Raw genomic sequence first — 20,843 nt, 5'->3', positions numbered from 1 at the left:
ACTAGTTAAAGATTGGCTAGAGTCCTGACTTATGCTGGATCTTATATATTAGGTAGGTTGAATGTGTGCCATCCAGATCCTTGGAATTTTCATGCCCTCTTTGTTGTTGATATTTGGATGGTTTATCAACAGAAGTTACGTTACCTACATTTTTTTCTTGCAGAGATGTTATTGGAGTGGCTTATCTTTTGATGTGGTGAATGAATAGCTGGTGTGAGCGATGTGCAGTCTCTCTTGATAAATTCCTTACACCCTGGAAGTCTCTAATAATACTAATATTTTTGCTTAGCATCTTTTTCACATATGCAGCACTGTTTTGTTATACAGTTTGTGCTTCTTGTGTTTGTGTTGGGGGAGGGGGCAGGAAGCATGAAACAAAGCAAACCTTCCCACATCTGTGACTTCTTTTCATTAGTTCCTGTTTGCACCCAGGTGTATCATGATGGGTGGTACATGTAAACAGCTCCTTGTATATTACTTAATTAAATGGTTAACTGAATGTGATTACAAAAGAAATAAGAAAAGTACTATTGATAATGATATCATTATGCTGATTCAGGATACAAGAGTATACAAAAGATTTGAAATAAAACTAGTTTTAAAAATAGAATAAAAATTAATTTCACACCAAAAAGTAAAATATGTACAAGGTTTTAAAAACAGTCACAAGCAGCTTTTTAAGAGGTGAACTACAGCCTCAAACATACAAAAATATTATTCATGAAAAAAAAAAAAAGTTTGAGAACACGGTTAAATCTTGGAGACTCAGCAGTAGCAAGTTTCAAAGAAACCACTGATTCAACTAGGGAAATATTTGTCGACTTATTATATTAAGCCAGTAGTTATAATAACATTGTCTGCTAAAAAAAGAAAAATCAGAATTCCATGATGGACTCAGGAAGTTAAATAGTTATTATTACACCAAGACCTCATGGAGTCAAAGACCTCATCTGGGAGGTCCTTTTATCACACACACAGCTCATCGTACCATACCTTGAACACATTCAAACTCCTTGCAGACACCACACTCTCAGGCAAGGCATTCCAATTTATAACCCTGCATGAGAAAAACCTGCCTCTCACTCCCCCTACTCACACCTTCTTTATACAGTTTCCAGGGATGACCTCTGGTTCTCTCCCCGATCTCCCACTATTTATGCTGGAGAAGTTCTGTAGAGCTTCTCCAGCATTGACCCTTACCAACTTGTAGGTCTCTATATCTCCCCTCTTTCTCCTGTCCACCAGACTCTGCAAATTGCATCTTCTCAATCTTTCCTCATACTCGCCATTCCAGAGGTCAGAACCTACTTTAGTCAGTCGCCTTTGGACCTTTTCCAACATCTCTTCATCCTTCTGAAAACCAGGTGACCAAATCTGGGCACAATAATCCATGTGTGGCCTAATCAAAGCCTTATACAAAGGAACAAGCATCTCCCTACTTCTACACATCAGTGTCTTCCACATCATTCCACATCACCCCTGAGGAACTCCACTAGTGACTTTTCTTTTTCCTGGATATTGCTTCCCCATACACAACTTGTTGATACCTATCAGATAGCCAGTCTCCAATCCACTGCACTAATCTAATATCCAACCCCATCTACTCTAGTTTGACTATCAATTTATCGCAAGGTACTTTATCAGAAGCCTTTGTGTTGTCTTCACAATTTTGGCTATATGTCCCCGAAATTTCAGATCCTTATCCACTATCACCCCAGATCTCTTATTTCTTCTACCTCCAACAATATATCCTCACCAAGCATAAATTCTGCATCCCATCTTTGTTTTCCAGATTTTAAAACTTTACATTTTGCAACACTGAACTCACATTCCCATTTCCGTGCCCAATCACTCAATTTATTCAAGTCTTCTTGCAAGGCCACAACATCTTCACTACTCTTCATGGCTCGTCCCAACTTTGCATCATCTGCAAACAACTGAATATCTCCATCCAAATCTTCACCTATATCATTAATATACAAGTTAAACAGTAATGGCCCTAAAACAGACCCCTGAGGCACTCCACTAGTGACTTTCCTTTTCCTGGATATCACTTCCCCATACACAACTTGTTGATACCTATCAGATAGCCAGTCTCCAATCCAATGCACTAATCTAATATCCAACCCCATCTACTCTAGTTTGACTATCAATTTATCGCGAGGTACTTTATCAAAAGCCTTTGCGAAATCTAAGTATTATTACTGTGTATCCATGTCCTCTGTCCAAGGAAGCAGTCACTTTATTGTAATAAGTAAGTAGATTACTAAAACATGACCTCCCTTTAGCAAATGGACAGCATGTCCATCAAAGATAATACCATCGTTGTCAACCCAACTCTAGATCCTAGTTCTCACGAGCTTCTCCAACAACTTAATCACAACACCTGACACACAGATAGACCTATAATTTGACGCCTGAGTTCGATCACCTCCTTTACGAAGTGGCATAATCTTACCCTCCTTCCACTCCTTAGGAACCTTGACCAAGTGCAAGACTCCTATTAAAAAAATATGTCAAGGCAGGTGTCAACTCCCTGGCACATTCCTTCAGAATATGTGGTGATATATTATCAAGTCCCACAGCCTTATTAACATCTAGTTTACTCAACTCCCCATACACCTCTTGCTCACTTACAGTCAGTCTCTCCTCCCCATCATCTACTGCTCTCAATCTCTCCATGAAGTCACATTCACAAGACTGAAAGACCTTTATGAACTGCTCATTAAGTATCTCCACCACACATTCTGCAACAGCTGTCTTTATACCATTTTCTCCAATCAATGTCATCCTCCCAAAATCATTCTTTCTTTTGCTGGTCACATATCGAAAGAACTCCTTAGGATTCTTTTTGGCTTCATTAGCTAACTGCTGTTCATACCTCTCTTTAGCCCTTCACCAACCAAGTCACCCTCCTTGCCTGGTCTTTGTAGACCTCATGGAATTGGTTATTTCACTTCTCTTATGCTGCCTCCACAATGCCCTCTTTCTCTGTATCGCATGCTTAATCTCTTTATTCATCCATCTCACATTTACCTTATTTAACCTTCTCATCCTTGGAATACATTTAGACATTGCATCTACTAGATAGTTTTTGAAAATCCCCCAAGCTGCATTGATCTCTTTTCCAGCTAACTCCTCATTCCATGTTACACCCGCAACCTGTCTCCTGAGTTCTTCATGGAAAAGAAGAAAGTATATTGAAAGTTTTAGAAAATAAATTAGCATGTATTCAGAGTATACAGAGAAAAGTGTAAGAAAGCAAAGCAATGGGTAAAAGTAATTATTAAACAAAAGTCATGGAAAGACAGTGGTAGGAATATAGAAGTTAAATATCATTAAGATGGCAAAAGTTTTCTGAAAGCTACTGAAAAAGCTCAGAAATGGAAGGAAAGAGCTACAAAAGAAATAGCAGATAATAAAGGTGTCATAAAAACTGGTAAGGATAATTCTAGATCTCAGGAGTAATTACTTTGAAATACTGCTAAATGAAGCAAGGAGTGACATAACAGCAACTGAAAATACAGTGGATTCCAGTCAATTGGGCAACATCAGGAATTGCATAATTTGGCCCAATCAAGCTGCCATCCCAATTAAATGAAGTTGCATGTCAAGAGTTTAAAAAGTGTATGTATATAAGACAAAATATAAGTTTACACAAAATTACTGAGGTACAGATAAACTTAAAGAATTGGCTTTAATTAAAGTCTTTGCAATAAAATAATTTCATTTATACACACATTAAACATGCATACAGTTCTTATCAGTGAATGACAATGTAGGAATTGAATGAGTTTAGCTGTCTTTTTTTTTTTTTTTTTTTTGAGTGAAATGAAACTAAACCCCTAGATTTCCATTGTAATTCCATATCCCAATTCATAAGCTAATTCTTAAAAAATTGAGATATCATCCATGCACTTTTGTTTGCATAGTATTGAACTGGTAAACTCTACATTCTAATCCTTTAAAGCATTGAGGCCTGATGTAAAATCGTGAATGAAAGGAATTTTATAAATAAATACCTTTTATACAGATTTTACAAGTAAGCTAAATCCAATTAAAAATACTTGATATAGAAATTTGATGTGAATTAAATTGGAAATAATGTTTATTTAAATTTTTGTTGAATATTGTAAAAACAAAGGGGTTTGTATAAGAACAAAGAAATATACATTGAGGTAAATGGTGTATAACTCCAGACAGATTAAAGGATTAAATCATGACCTGAGGCCATCATGTATGCAAAGGTCTACATTGTGTGTGTGAGGGGGGGTCTCCCATGGACGAGAACGAGAAGCGTCAGAATGGAGTGCAGAGGAACTGAGGTGCCACGTGAAGGTCATCGAGGAGGGGGGGGGGTTATATAGTTTTTTGCGACACGAAAATGCGGCTTTTTGCTTTTTACCTGTTTCAGTCGTTCCTGGAGAAAGGACGTTCCAGTGAGGTCAGGGTGAGATGAATGAAAGCGGTGATTCAGCCAAGTAGAATGCCAACGCGCATATAGGTCTCGGCATAGCAAAAGGTCAGCATAGGCCGAGAAGAAAATGCAGAACCCCATGGACCAACACTAGCAGCAGTGCTTCGGGAACATCGTAGGCAACGAATCGTGATCGTATTTGTATATCTACCTTCCAGAAGCAAGAACCTAAGGAATGTATCAGCCAGGTAACCTCGTTGAAAAGGGACCAGATGAAGAAAACGCGAGCCGTATAATTCCAATTGATGATCGCAAGTATAAGCCAGTGAGATCCCGACACCTTGGTAAAGTAAGAACTTTTCAATTTTTGTATACAAAGAAAGTTAGATTGTGACAGAAAAAGGGACTAATTAGAATTGTGATTTATGAAGTGTTGTAGAACTTGAGGAGTTAACCATGAATAGGGAATGATTGATCTGAGTCAGAAAACTTGGAAAAGTGCAGTGTGAAAATATTTTAGTTTGTGATTTTCAGGTAGTTCTTGAACAAATAATTGTGTGAAAATAATCTAGGAGTGTTAGGTAATTAGAAGAACATCCCATTTTAATAGTGTTTGATAATATTTCATGTTGTAAGGGAACTAGAATGTCCATGTTATGTCGAGTTATCTTATTTACCTTTCATACCAACATTGTTAAGTTAGTGTCTAGAAAAATAATTGTAACTTGCTTTATTAGTAATGAATAAATTTTTTCTTGTTAACCAATAACTTGCCTGATCACTAATCTCAATGCACCACTCTTTATGAGTGGTGCATTGAGATTAGTGATCAGTGATCAACCTATGCATAAATATATTGGGGATAGTCACGACTGCAGTGCGAAATAAGAATATATTCGATTACTGTGGTTAGAAATAGAGAAGGAAAGGAATAATACAGGATCGTGTGCATACCAGGTGTTTGCTCTTAGATAAAGAAATTTTTCTTATCTATAATATTTTAGTGGCAGAGCGTAAACAAATAAATTTTCCAAAATTTGAAACAGGGTTAACACTATTATACTAACAAAGAATTGGCTCTAGCCAGAGGCATTTCCTTTGTCTATAGTTTTGCACACGTGAGCAATACACTAATAGCGGCCAAGGGTTAGAGGTAATAATAAGGATAGAGTCTGTAAGAATTGTATAGGACAAAATTTTAGAGTTGAAGAAATAACAAGTATAAATAATACAATATAAGCCAAGATTTAAGGAAAGGATAATGGATCATAGAGGAGTAAACACAATCAAAAAAATAAATTTATACTCATTATATATCATAAATATATATATAAAATTTTACACTGGCCCTTTTTCCAATAACTAACAACTTTTTTCTATCAGTTCCTAACATATTTGAACAGAATAACACTTACACAATCCACTGTTTTATTTGATCCAAATCACATGTTTATAACACCAGAAACTATCCAATGCAGCGCCATAAAATAGCTGCTTCATCTACATTGTAGATATCATCCACACTAAATTTTTGAAGCAAGATTACCTAATTTTTGTAACACTCCATGTAGTAGAAGTTACTGGGAGGGCCCAATTAAATAGTATTTTGTGTCAAATAAAATGAAGCAACTTCTTGTTATACTCTCATTTTGTTTTGTTCTTCCAGACTTGTCCCAATAAAATGGCTACCCTGATTAACCAGTGGACCAATTAAACATACATACAATACTTAAGGTAGAAAAAGCCATCAGAAATCTGAAATACAGCTGGAATAGATATTTGACCAGAGGCTTATGAGGGTATAAAATTTTTACAGTGGCTGTAAAACTTTTACTTGCAAGAGGTCAAATTACAGATGATCAGAGGAGTTCAGAGTACCTATCAATAAAAAAAAAATAAATAAATAAATAAAAATTATTAAAAAAAAATAGACATAAAATTGAATGTAAGAATTAAAATCCTACTGAGTGTTCTGGGTAAGATTTATGCTGGTATACTTGAGAAGAGAAACAGAAAAATTGTGTAAGAAGATAAACAGATGAGAAATCATGACAACATTACAAAGATGTGCATTTAAGTTCTTAGATTAAAAAAAAGACACATGACATGATACCAAGAGATAAGCTGTTCAAAACACTACAATTACATGGTGTAAATGGAACATCATATCAAACAATACAATAGTTTGATCATCAAGCTATCCCCCTGCATTAAAAAAGATAGTTTGATCTAAAATCATGTGTAACACAAGAGTGCTGCACCCTATCGTCACTCTTATTCATCATGTGTATCAATCACACTATGTAGGAAAGTGGTATTAAGTCTGATTTCAAAATTGTTGATCTCTGTTCTTTAATTTATGCAGATGTTATTTAACTATATCAAATAAGTGCTGTAACATGTGTAGTACGAAAATGGAAGAAATTTTTGGAAACCATCTTGTTCTATAATAATTCTCTAGTAAAGTAGCATTAAAATCCCACGAACCACTAGGTTGAAGGGAAACACACACTTCCTACAAACTAGTTAGGAAACAGTGCCGCCATCTATCAAAGTGTAAAAAAATAATAATAAATAAATAATAATCAACAATAACAAATATTAAGCTTCAAAGAATGATATAACTACACTTGAAATTCAAAAAAATATTTCAGAAATTACATACCTTCTGAAAGCCTCAAAAGCATTTCGAGGTGCCATTGGAATGTTGCACTTTGGTGTTGCTGCTTGAGTAGGCCAAAATCCAGTTGTTAATACTCGAACATTTAAATCTACTCCATACAAATTGGTCTAAGGGAAGATGGGGAAATCAAAATTTTAAATCTTAGAAAAAAAAACAATAAAAAACAGACAGACATATTTAAAAAAGTTACTTAAATTCACGCTACAACATAAACTTACTCCCGAGGTCTGTACATGTGACTTGAACTCTTCCATCATTGTATTGGAAACTGACATATCCTTGAACATTCCTTCAAGTTTAGATGTAAACTGGCATCCACATTCTGTCTATGATTTAAAAACAATTAACATATAAATATGTATCAAAACCATAAAATTCTGAATACAATATTCACAAATAAAGTTTTAATTTTTTCTGAAATGGTTGACCAACTCACTACAGCAATATGGTGAATTCATTCACTATAACAAAATGTCACAGGTAAACCTCATTAGCATCAATACTATTCTAAAGATAATAACATCAAGTGATTGACTATAATGACCTATTCCTTTGGTTCCTTGCAAGTTGGCTACAGTGAGGATTGCAAGTATCTCTGAATGACTTAATTCTACCACCTAAAACAGGACTTTTACAAATATCTACCCTAGTGAGACACAAGCCCACAGTCTAATAGTGATGTTACCGCTAAAGTGCGAAAACCGTTAATGTGCACATTACCTAGCTAATCTGCAGATTAATTGATTTGCACCGTTAACGTGTGGAATCAAGAGTTTTCCGCATTTTACCTAGGTAATGTGCACATTAACGGCTTCCGTATCGTTAAAGTTCAAAAGTTTGTTTCTCTCATTTCCTTTCCCTACTCCTTCCCCCCTCTCCCTCCACTTTTAGTTTGGTTTTTTAATAAGTAAACGTAATTTTATCATGTTTTTTTTATTAATTGTAATAATATTTTAAACCATTTGATTCCTTGTATTATATTAATTGATTGATGATTGATTCTATCAACTAATTTGTTGATTGTTTGATTGTATTAATTTGATTCTTTAGATATCAAAAATAACATTATCTTAATTTAAACATACAGAAACGTTGCTGTTGTTCCAGCAAAGATCTTATTTTCACTTTAACAAGTGCCTAGTAGGTAATGTGCAGATTACCTAGGTAATTTGAGAAATGAAACAATTTTCCGCACATTAACGGATCACCGTAGTTAATCTGCACAATACCTAGATAATCTGCAGAATAACTGATTTCTGCACTTTAGCGGTAACAGTGACATGGAGAAACCTCGGTAATAATTCAACCACAACTGAATTTTTGTGGTTTAATTCACATTGCCAAAAGGGAACAAATATGATATTCATTTATTTCATCATCATCAAATTCCTGATATGTACTCTGTGTGTTTGGGGGGGGGGGGTACAGGATAATTATGATAATACTACATGAAAAAGTTATACCATTACTAACTTCCAATCAATAATTTTCTTCCAAATGAATCTGTTAACTGTCAAGAATCCAACATTATCAGATCTTATATTTCTGTCTTTAAGGCACTCTTTATTGTATCAATCCATCTAAATCTTGTTATGGGTCCTTTTCCAACTGGCAAAGAACACTTGTTTTGCTAATCCTTCTTCTCCCATTCTATTTAAGTGACCATATCACCTGAGATTAGCTCTACTAACACATTCCTAAATGCTAACAATGGCAAGTTCTTTCCTACTATCTTCATTTTTTAATGTGATACCATTGATGCCATCTCATTAAAAATGCATGTATTAGGAAAAAAACTTGCTATTATTGGCATTCAGGAATAATCTCAGGTGGTTAGCAAAACAAGTGTTCTTTGCTGGGTTGGCAGGAAAAAGACTCACAGGAAGACCAAGATGTAGATGGATTGATAAAGTAAAGAGTGCCTCAAAAGATACCTTAAAAGACGGGATGCTTAAGGTCAAAGGTGTATAACTAGGAGGAAACCACCACATAGCCTTTTAAGGAATGTGGAGAAATGACCATTGCTTCTGAGCTAATGTCCAATCCTCACCTTCTCGTGGTGCATCATGTTAGGTATCTACCCGGATACTGAAAGAACAAGAATGGGATGGCAATTTGGGATTTAGTGGACCAAACTGTATTCTTATTGGCTTAAACCACAACACAGAATTTATTTATTTAGCCATCAATATTTTGCCAGTTTTATACTAGGAATTATCAGAGCACTAAGTGTTTGTCACACTATGCATAAAGCTAACAACTAGTTATTAGTTGGAATTTTGAACACCATGTATATTGTCAGATGAAGAGAAGTTTATAAGTATTAAGTCCTCAAATGTGTAGAAAGGCTTATGTGTTCATCGTACATGTTGAGTAATTCTGACGGTAATATATCAGAACACAGAAAGATAAGTAAATAATTATGTATTGACTTACTGCTGATATTTCACAATCCAATACATTAAAGGCACATCAGAACAGATATCTAGAATTCTCAATAAACATCAACTACGCAACTGTATTCAGACCGTGTGTCAAATTAGTAACTTTCTTCCATTCACCCAAGGACAGCATCTCTCCTTTATCACATCCAGAAGTCTACAAAGTACCTTGCTCATGTGATCAAGCTTACTACAGTCAAACAGGAAGAACTGTGGACATCAGTGCACATAAAAGATACATCTGGCACTATTGCTATGGCAAGTCAGGCCTAGCAGACACTGCATTCAGGATCAACTGGAAGAAAACAAAGGTACTGCACAGAAGCTTTTACAAGTCAGAAAGATAGTTCTTAGAAGCAACAGAAGTCTTGAAACATACTCCGAATCTTAACAAATATGGCTCTATAAATTTTCCTAAGATTTCGGAGAAGTCATCTTAAGACATAAGTAGTACCTGCTTTCTCTCTTGTACAACAGTTGGAAAATTTATGTATAAAGCATGTGATTTTGCATGTTGGTGACCAATTCGTACATCCTTTATTTCTTTCTCTCCTTCATCATGAATTGACTATTATTGGCACATTGTCAGACTCGGTTCTATGAAGTGTGGGTGTACAATATAAGTCTGTATTAAAATGACTGTCTCCCAGATTTTTGGTAAATTAATACGGCCATAACTGTTGAGGTCTAGGGAATGTTTCATGGATGCTGCTGCTAATTCCAAAAATAATCTTCCCAACTTATGATTTCTGTGTAGCACTTTGGTTTTCTATCATCTAATCTTGTGTGAAAGGGTATCTAAAAATATGGCATGTCAGTCCTGACTTGCCATAATTAGGATGGCAAATAGGCAGAATTTTGGAAGCCAGTTCCTAAGTACATGACTTCATATACTCCTAGATGTGATAAAGGATGAAGTTCATCCTCAGGTGACAGATGAAGACTGATTGATATATGGTTTATTAAGAACTCTATGATTTCAGATGCATCCTGGATATAAGAAATAGTAACAGCTTTGCTGTGGGCTTGTGTATTGGGGAAGGGGGCAATTATTGTTTTTTTTTGTGGAGTGGAGATTATAGCCATGCTAAAAATGTGTACCAAAGGTAGGTCAGTTCAGTGTAAAGAGCAGCATCACTGGAATGAATAGCCCTAGCCCTGTGAGTCAGTGTTTTTTTAGGATATAGTATTGTTGGGCTGGGTGATAGTGACTATTTGTGTAAATATCTTCTAGTGTGTGTGTGCTAGATTTGTATAAACAGAAAAAGGCAATGAACATCTGAAAGGCATGTGACTAGTGTATTTTAGATATGCTAGTCACATGCTTTTCAAAAGGCTTATCATTTTTACTATTAACATCTGCTTTAAAGGAAGTTTTTCATGATTTTAACTCTTACAAGAGTTAAAATTAAAGATTCTGACTCATCTGTGTTCTGATGATGATATAGTTCTCTTGGTGGTGGTAGATGCTGAAGTAATGGAGAAGTCATATTTACCTACAGTTCTGAAAGTACTTCAGGCGCAAACTTTGTTTGCTTACACTTGGATAAAGGATAAAATCCAATATATAATTAGTAGCATAGCCAAGTGAAAAAACTTCCAAAAATCCAGAGAATTTTAATAATAGGGTGTGGCACCCTTTAACAACTGGTATAGGTAAATATGACTTCTCCGCTTAGTATCACCACCTCTGGGTCTGACTCCCACTGATGAGACCTCAATGAAGGTCAAAACTGGTCTGGGTAATGGCCCTTCCCTTAATGCATAGCATTATACATGTCTGCAAGGAGATGTATAATGCAATCTTACAAACAGTCTTGCTTCCAAGTGTGAATCAGTACAGTGGGTGATTGGTTAACGAATAGTTCGGACTGCGAACAAATCGGACAATGAACACATTTTAGCGAAAGATTTTTATGTTCGGACAACAAACATATGTTTGGATAACGAACATCTCACAGAACAAACACAAGAAGAAGCAACACTGTTTGTAAGATTTGCATAACTGTATTTTACTGCCATCTATGAACAGTTTCTGGAATGAGACTTTGACAGTTGTATACATAACCTTTCTGTGCCCTAGTTGATTTCTGTTCTCTGAATTTTTGTAAGTGCTTTTCTGAACTTTTTATTAAAAACAACAACAAAAAACTGGTAATATTATGGGGCTTAAAGAGTGGAGTGTCAAGAACTGTACTCACCATAGAAACCAAGCAAGAGATAATAGCCAAGGTAGAGAGTGGGCAGAAGATGTCTGATAGTGCTAGGCAGTATGGCTTGAACAGGTCTACAGTAGGGAAAATCTTAGCTAAGAAAGATATAATCAAGAAGACTCAAGCAGCTAAAGGAGCAACGAAAAGCACATCTGAGAAACAAAGATGTGCCATCCATGAAAAAATGGAGAGCTTGCTTTTAGTTTGGATAAAAGAAAGGGAAATGAAAAGAGATGTAAGTAGTATGACTATCATTCAAGAGAAGGCTAGAGAAATTTTTGAAGAACTGAAGAAACAAACTCCACATTCGTCACATGAGGAGATAGAATTCAAGGCTACCACTGGATGGTTTGCAAAATTTAGAAGGAGATCTGGCATTAAACATGTGGTAATGCACGGTGAGTCTGCTAGTGCAGATAAAGAAGAAGCTGAGAAGTTCTGTCTCAAATTTCAAGAATTCATTAAAAAAAGAAGGATATTGTCCACAACAAATTTTTAATTGTGATGAAACTGGTTTATTTTGAGAGCGCATGCCGAACAGTACCTACATCACGAAAGATGAGAAAAATATTCCTGGGCATAAACCCATGAAAAACCGATTGACATTACTTTTGGGAGCTAACGCTAGTGGCGATATGAAGCTTAAACCGCTTCTTGTCTATCATTCTGAGAACTCTACAGCATTCAACAAAAATTCCATAATTAAAGAAAGACTGCCAGTGATGTGGAGATTGAATAAAAGGGCATGGGTCACGCAGGTTCTTTTCAAAAAATGACTGTTTAAAGTTTGAAGGTAATCCATGACTCAAGCATCAAGGATTACCTTCAAACCAATGAATTGCCATTGAAAGCACTGTTACTATTGGACAATGCACCAGGACACCCAAAAGATCTTGAAGATAATTTGCTGGAAGACTTTCCCTAGCTAACAGTTCAGTTTCTGCCTCCAAATACCACTTCGTTGATTCAGCCAACTGATCAGGTGGTTATTGCGGGTTTCAAGAAATTGTACTCGCACGCTGTTTCGTCGGTGTTTTGAAGCATGCCAGTTCTCCTCAACAATGACATTAAAAACGTTTTGGAAAGAAAAATTTGATATTCTTGAAGTTATCTGGCTCGTTTAAAAGGCGTGGTCAGAAGTCACTCAACAACAGTTGAATTCTGCTTGGTGAAAGCTGTGTCCATCCTGCATTCACGGAGACGGAGATGATGTCCATGAAATTATGGATGAAATTGTGACACCTGCTAGAGATCTGGAATTGGAGGTGAATGAAGATGACATTGAAGAGCTCCAAGAACTATTGAATGAAGAACACCAAGAAACTCAGCGAGATGCGTTTTCTTCTGAAAAAGAGGATGACGAAAGAGGATCAATGCCTACATCTGCTATTAAAGATCTTTGGAAGAAGTGGGAGAATGTCAGAACAACGGTCTTAGAATGGCACCCAAACCAGGTCGAAGTCAATAAGCTTGGGAATCTCTACAACAACAATGCTATTAATCACTTCCGAAAAACCCTGAAGAAGAGAGAAAAGCAATGGACATTGGACAGATTCTTTAATGTCCCACAAGCGGGAAAAAAAACATGACTGATGAAAATGTATGACTGTGTATGTATGTATTATTGTTATTATAAATAAACGTAGTAAGAAATTATATAATTTTTTATTTATTTTTTTTGGGTCTGCAGAACGAAACGAATTAATCAAATTCCCATAAAAAATCTATGGTAAATCGATGATCGGTTAACAAACAATTCAGGTAGCGAACATAGTCTTTGAACGGATTATGTTCGTTAACCGATCATCCTCTGTATTGTATTGCAAGATTATATTTCCTAAGTATTTGAATTCTGTAACTTGTTCTATTATTTTATTGTTAAACATAATTTTGACATTTTGAATAGTGTTTCCACACATTGCCATAGCTTTTGTTTTTGTTTCAGATATTTTCATTTTATATTTTTTTACTATTTCATTTAGATGGTTAGTTACAATTTGGAGTTTATCTTCTGAGTTTAAAATTAGTACTTGATCATTTGCATAAAGTATTGTATTTAGCTGTTTATTATTTGTTAGTTTAATTCCATCTTGGACAGTTGTTTTCCATTCTTTTAGGATTCTGTTTATATAAATGTTGAAAAGGAATGGGGATAAGCCGCAAACTTGTCTTACTCCTTTATTTATATAGTTATAGGTTCTGATAATGTTCCATCTGGAAATTTTTGTTTCTCTGTATAGACTTTTAATTGCTTTAATTTAGGAGGTATTTTATCGACTTGCAATATTTTCCAGAGTAGATTTCTGTTCAAGTTATCATATGCCTTTTCATAGTCAATAAATAGAAGAAAAGTGGGCAGGTTAAATTCTTTTCTTTTTTCTATGATCTGTTGCATTGTGAAAAAGGCATCTGTGCATCCCCTCCCTCTTCTAAAACAACACTGTTCTTCTTCTAAATAATTTTCTGTATATTTAATTAGTCTGTTCTTTAAAATGTTTGCATATAGTTTAGATGCTGTTATTAAGAGAGTAATGCCTCTGTAATTTCCACATTTGTCCTTGGGACCTTTTTTTGTGAATATTTATTACTGCTCCAGTTTCCCATTCTTTTGGGATCTTTTGATATTTCCAGATATTATTAAAGAGTTTAATAACATTTGGAAATAATATCTGGAAATGATCAAATCTCATTGATATTAAAAAGTAATTTTCAAACATTGATACTTTCCTGTTGAGATAAGTTTGGATTAGATACCATAACCCACAACGATTAGCTAAATCAAGTGACTGAAAACAAAAACTTGCCTCCATATAAGGACTTTTTATAGAAACTTTTAAAGGCACTTTGTACCATATCAATCCACCTATATCTTGGTCTTCCTCTGGGTCGTTTTTCCTGCCAACCTGGCAGAGAACACTTGTTTTGCTAATCTTTCCTCGCCATTCTGTTTAAGTGACCATACCACCTGAGATAAACTCTGCTAACGCATTCCTGGATGCCGACAATGTCAAGTTCTTTCCTAATATCCTCGTTTTTAATATGATATTGCCATTGATGCCATCTGTTCATGCCTCTAATCTTTCTCAGGACTCTCATATCTGCAGTCACTAGTCTTTGGTCAAGTGTTTTACTTCTGACCCAGCTCTCAGATCCATAAGTTAAAACTGGTTTGAACACTGTCTTGTATACAGCTAATTTAGTGTTCCGACTAATTTCTCTCTTATTCCATATGAATTTATTCAATTGACTTCCTACCATACCAGCTTTGTTGATTCTGTTGTCTATTTCCATATTTAATTTACCTTCTTCACTAAAAATCGTGCCTAAGTAGCTGAAATGTTTTACTTGTTCTATAGGTTCTCCATTCACAATGCAGTTGATATTTTCAATGTTTCTGCCTATTTTCACTGTCTTTGTCTTTTTAATGCTGACCTTCATACCATATCTATTACAACAGTTATTCAATTTAGTCAGGGAATCTTGCAAAATTGTATCGGATTTATTAAGAAGTATAACATTGTCCGCATAAAGCAAAGAACTGACATTAACATCTCCAATTCTGATATCATGTTTAATACCACTTTCCTTCATAATGTGATCCATATAGATAATGAATAACAGAGGGGATAATGTACATCCTTGTCTCACACCAGATTTAACATTAAACCATCTTCCTGTACTTCCTTTAATTCTAACTGCTGACTTACAACTCAAATAAAGACTAAATATTGCTTGATATAATGCATCACTGACATCATATAAACGTAGCATATTGAATAGCTTCTCTCTTGGCACCTTGTCATACGCCTTTTCCAGATCGACAAAACTTAAATACAGATCTTTGTTATATTCCCATGCTTTCTCAATTATTTGTCGTAAAGTGAAGAGCTGATCCTGACAGCCTCTATTTGGCCTGAATCCAGCTTGTTCTTCACCAAGCTTTTCTTCCACAATTCTTCTCAACCGTTTCTCAAGTATGCTTGCATAAATCTTGCCAGGAATACTCAGTAGGGAAATACCTCTAATTCTCACATTCAGTTTTATTTCCCTTTTTATATATGGGTACTATGAGAGCTCTACTTCAATCTTCGGGAATTCACCCCTCTGTCCAGGCTTTCTGAACTATGCAGTGCAGCCACTGTATGACTTTTATACCACCATACTTCATTTCTGGTTGAATATCGTCTACTCCTGCTGCCTTTCCACATTTCAAGCCTTAGATGGCTTTTTCTACTTCAAGTATGGATATGTATTGCTGACTGCATGCCTGGTCAGTGTTTTTTACCACTGTGCTATCACTGCTTGTTTCATTTAGCAGTTTTTCAAAGTAATTACTCCATACTTCAAGGATATCTTTTTCTCCCGTTTTCATGTCACCTTTGTCATCTCTAACTCCTTTTACAGCACTCTTTCCTCCATTTCTAAGCTTCTTCAACAACCTCCAGAATATCTTACCACCTTCTTGATATTTATTTTCTATGCTCTTGCCAAAGTCCTCCCATGACTTTTGTTTAGCTAGTTTTACACAGTGTTTAGCTTTCTTACACTTGTCTCTGTATTCTCTAAGAGCACAAGCTGACTTATTTGTCAGGAACTTTTGATGGGCTTTCTTCTTTTCCTTCACTGTCTCTTTAACTTCCTGTGTCTACCATGGAGTTCTGATTTTTCTACCCTTACAGACAACCTCACTACATGCCTCTCTGGCTGAATCAATCAGGGTTTTCTTCAAGGTTTGCCACTGATTCTCCAAGGTTTGGTTCCTGTTCTCAAACCCTTTCATTTTTTCTTCAATAATCTTTGTGTATTTTAGTCTACAGTTCACATCTGAGAGCTGCTCAACTTTTATTCGCTTTAAAACTTTCTTACATGTTATTCTTTTTAATATGAAATTCAATTTTATCCTGCTCAAGACTAAATAGTGATCACTACCAATTTCAGATCCTCTGTACACTCTGGTGTCCTGCACCAGGGAGAAAACATCACTATCAACAATAACATAGTCAATGAGACTTTTCTTATTCCTTGCCTCTTCTCTCCATGTGAATTTGTGCACATTTTTATGTTAGAACATGGTGTTAGTAATAACCAGTCCATGTCCTGAGCAGAAATCCAACAGGTATTTGCCATTATTATTAGTTTTGCTCTTTTCTCCAAATTTTCCCAAAATATTTTTGTATGTTTGACAATCATTTCCTACTCTGCGATTTAGATACCCAACAAGGACAACTTTTCCTTTTTCATTGTGTCAGTTGCTTTTTCTAAATCTTCAAAAAATTCCTCCACTTCTACCTTAATAGAACCTTCTGTGGGACTATAGGCACAAATGAGTCTCATCTCATTGTCCAATTCCCCATTCTGATATCAGCCCACATCACTCTACTTGAGACTGCCTGCCATTCAAGAACATTAGCCTCGTATTTTGTGTTGAATATTATGGCTACTCCTTCTTTTCCTTGATTGTCATTTCCTGAATATAACATTTTGTATTTATTGCTCATAAAGATCTCACCAGTTTGTCTTTTTTGTTTCAGTCACCCCTATTATGTCAATCTGGTACTTATCTAATTCCTTAGCTAGCTCCATTTCTTTGCCATTCAGGCTTCTTATGTTGATAGTACTGATCTTGAACTCTGGTGATGTTGAGTTGTGGTGTGCTGAAATGAATCTAAATCTGAAAGTATTTATTTTTCTGTTTATTATAATATTTGTTTGAAGTTTTTTCACTTTGTTATATTATAAATTAAAGATGCCAAGAAATTATATTCTTGGTTTAATCCTTTATCCAAGTGTAAGCAAACAGAGTTTGAGCCTGAAGCATTTTCAGGACTGGGCAACTCGTATACTCTAATGACTTCACATCACACATCCATAAAATGTATAATGCTATGTATTATGAAGGAAGGGTCATTGGTTTCGACCCTTATCGAGATCTCATCAGTGGGAGTCGTACTCAGAGTTGATACTACGTTTGAAGTAATGCAGAAGTCATATTTTCATATGGGATACTAAGGCAAGTGATGTGAAGTCATTAGCATCTATATACGAGTTTCCCAGTCCTGAAAATACTTCAGACACAAACTATGTTTGCTTACACTTGGATAAAGAATTAAATTTATTTTATTAATAATATGTTTGAATGCTGAATAATGTTTTTTTTAAGTAATCTATAATGATATTGAATTTTAATCCATTATTTAAAAAAACAAAAAAGGTTTTTACTAAAAATAACACAACAAAAATCAATAATAGCAATTTCCAAAAGATTACCTATTACTGATTGTATGCATTTAGGTAGAAAACTTGAACAATGAATAGTTATTTATATGTGTCTTTCCCTTCTGTTTTTTACTTATGCCTCTCCCCCTTTGTGGAGAACTACTGCTTTGTAAAAAAGGAAAACGTGCAAGCGTGTTTACATGAGTATATGTAAACTATTGCCTTGGGGGGGGGGGGGGGGGGGGGGAAGGAAAAAAAATGCACTGATCATTAAGTTCCAGAAATACAACTTAAATCAACTAGCCATACATAAAAATAAATAAATAAATAAAAATTACTCGCATATTGGTCTTATTTATATAAATATTTTTGTAGCATATGTTTTAAAAAAAATGGAATATTAAATACTATGATGAAACAACTAAAGTAATAGATTTGTTAATTCTTTCTACACCCGTACATAATTATAATGAAATATCACTTCCTTTACATGGATTTAATTGTATGCTATGATGCTTAGTTCTTTTACATAAGGGCTTCTTATGTCCTCCAGCATCTCTTCGAGTTGCAAAATACTTTTGCATAGTATTCTGAATGGCTCTGCAGGGAAGGGCCATTCATATGTCTCATCAGTAAATCATTCAGGGTGGAAGGATTCATTGATTACTTCAATTTTCATTTTTATTACATTCATTTGACTAAATTCTCATTCATACATGACATACTTAATGGTATAATGCTACAATTTTGAGCAGTTTTTAAAAGAAATATGAGGCTATCATTATTATTTATTGTTTTTTTCAAAAAAATCTTGTATGTTTAAATGCTTCTCCATTCTCTGAAGAACTTATACCTAATCTCATAACTTCAGGCCAGGTTAATGTATCAAATATTGAGGGAGAGCATTACCACTTTCCAATTAATTTTCATTGAATCTTTTTATCAATATATTATTCTTTCAACTATTAGATTTTCCATTCAACATTCTGACAGCTCACAGCATGAATTAGCTGAATTCATGCTGTGAGCTGTGCAGCCCAAGACCATTTTCGTTACATAAAATTTCTTCTCAAAAATGTTGTGGAACTTTTCTCACTTCTTTCAGGGCACTGAAAATACTGTCCACAAGGTTAAATGACACTTGTGGACAGTTACATGACACTTGCTTAAATAAAGTTTAAAAAACCCTAAGAAAAAATAGATTCTTATTGCAAGAGTATTTTTCATTTTCTTAAACAAGCCTTTTGATGTTGCATCATCATCTCCTTTTTCCATTGCCTATTTCCTCCAAATGCATTACTACTAGAACAGCTATTAACAAGTGCAATTTGTGTTCCCAATCTATTACACCCATCTTACTGAATGCAGATTATTATTATTACGGAAAACTCCAAGGAGTCCTTAGAATCACCGAGATAGGTCCTAAACATCATGTCAAATTCAGCATTTGCACAGTATCTATCATACTTTGCATTGAACTGATTCACAGCCATGGCACCCCCTACAACAGACTCTGGCAGCTTATTCCACTCATTCACCACTCTCCAAGTAAAAAACCTAGTTCTGACACCCTTGCTAACTACACTCTTGCAGAGTTTTCATGGATGGCCTTTAGTTCTCACACCACCACACCTGTTCTGAAAAATCTCCTCTGAATTAATCTTGTAAAAACCCCTCAGTAATATGAAAGTCTCAATCATATCATCCTTTTTCAGCCTATCAACCAGTTCCTGTACTCCACAAATCTTCAACCTGTTCTCGTGAGGTTCATTCCATAGACCAGCTACCATCCTGATCACTGGCCTCTAGATCTTCTCTACTTCTCCCCCCCCCCCCCAATCACCGAAACCCTGGTGATCAGATCTGCACACAGTAGTCAAGATGGGGTCTTATCAAGGTTTGATAAACAGGAACAATAACCTGCTTGTCTCTGCTGGTCAAAGTATTCTTCAGTAACTGATCTGAGGAACTGATTTACCAACTTTTGCTATGTGCTCCTTAACTTTAACTCCCCATCCATTAACACTCCCAAGTCTCTGGCTTCATCAATTTCCTAGAGTACAGTTCCACCAATGTAGTATACTGTTGATAATCTTTTCACCCCAAAAATGCATAACCTTACACTTTGCCACATTAAACTGATATCCATTCTGCCAATCTATCCAAATCATTCTGCAAAATTTTGACATCATGTGTGTATTCACTACTGCTCTACCCAACTTTGCATCATCAGCAAATAACTGAACAGTTCCTCTCAGATCCTTTCCTATATCGTTAATGTACAAATTAAACAGTAGTGTTCCTAGAAAAGAACCCCGCAGCACACCACTAGTCACAGGCCTTCTTTTGGACTCTACTCCTGAATAAACTACTCTCTGATATCTCTCCATCGATCACCATCCCTATATGCTGCAGTTTACTGATTAGAATTACACATGGTATACTGTCAAAGGCCTTTGCAAACTCCAGCAGTATCACTGTAACCCCATTACCCTTATCCGATTCACTGTAAACCCATTACCCTTATCCGATTCAGCCATCACTGTATTATAAAACGTGAGCAAGTTACTGAGGCATGATCTACCTTTAACAAAACCATGCTGCCCCCATACAGCATATCCCATTTCCATCTATCTATTCCCGTATTTTGCTATTGACCAACTTCTCCAATGCTTTGACAATGACTTCTGATATGCTGATTGGTCGGTAATTTGCAACAGCAGTCTTGGAGCCTCCTTTATGCAATGGAACTATTTTCCCCTCTTTCCAACCCCCCCCCCTGGGACTAACTCAGAGCTGAGACTTAGATTAAACGATAAGGTCAAGGGTACTGACAATTCCTTTGCCACTTCACATAAGACTCAAGCTGGTAT

General features: G+C 35.5%; 1 protein-coding gene across 1 annotated transcript in view; it reads right to left on the bottom strand.

Moving 5' to 3' along the window:
* Positions 1-20,843, bottom strand: part of Cul3 (cullin 3) — a 480,205-nt gene that overhangs the window by 124,718 nt on the left and 334,644 nt on the right. Inside the window, exons 11-12 of the mRNA XM_090411507.1 lie at positions 7,319-7,426; positions 7,083-7,207 (exon numbers count right to left, since the gene is read on the bottom strand). Of these exons, the coding sequence (XP_090267633.1) occupies positions 7,083-7,207; positions 7,319-7,426 (233 nt within the window). The remainder of the gene's footprint in view (positions 1-7,082; positions 7,208-7,318; positions 7,427-20,843) is intronic.

This window comes from Typopeltis vanoorti, chromosome 21 (genome assembly GCF_054136105.1).
Source record: "Typopeltis vanoorti isolate ZY-2024b chromosome 21, IOZ_Tvanoo_1.0, whole genome shotgun sequence".
Lineage (NCBI taxonomy): Eukaryota > Metazoa > Arthropoda > Arachnida > Uropygi > Thelyphonidae > Typopeltis > Typopeltis vanoorti.
Note: the sequence above shows the minus strand (reverse complement) of the source record. Positions and strands in the feature narration are given on the sequence as shown.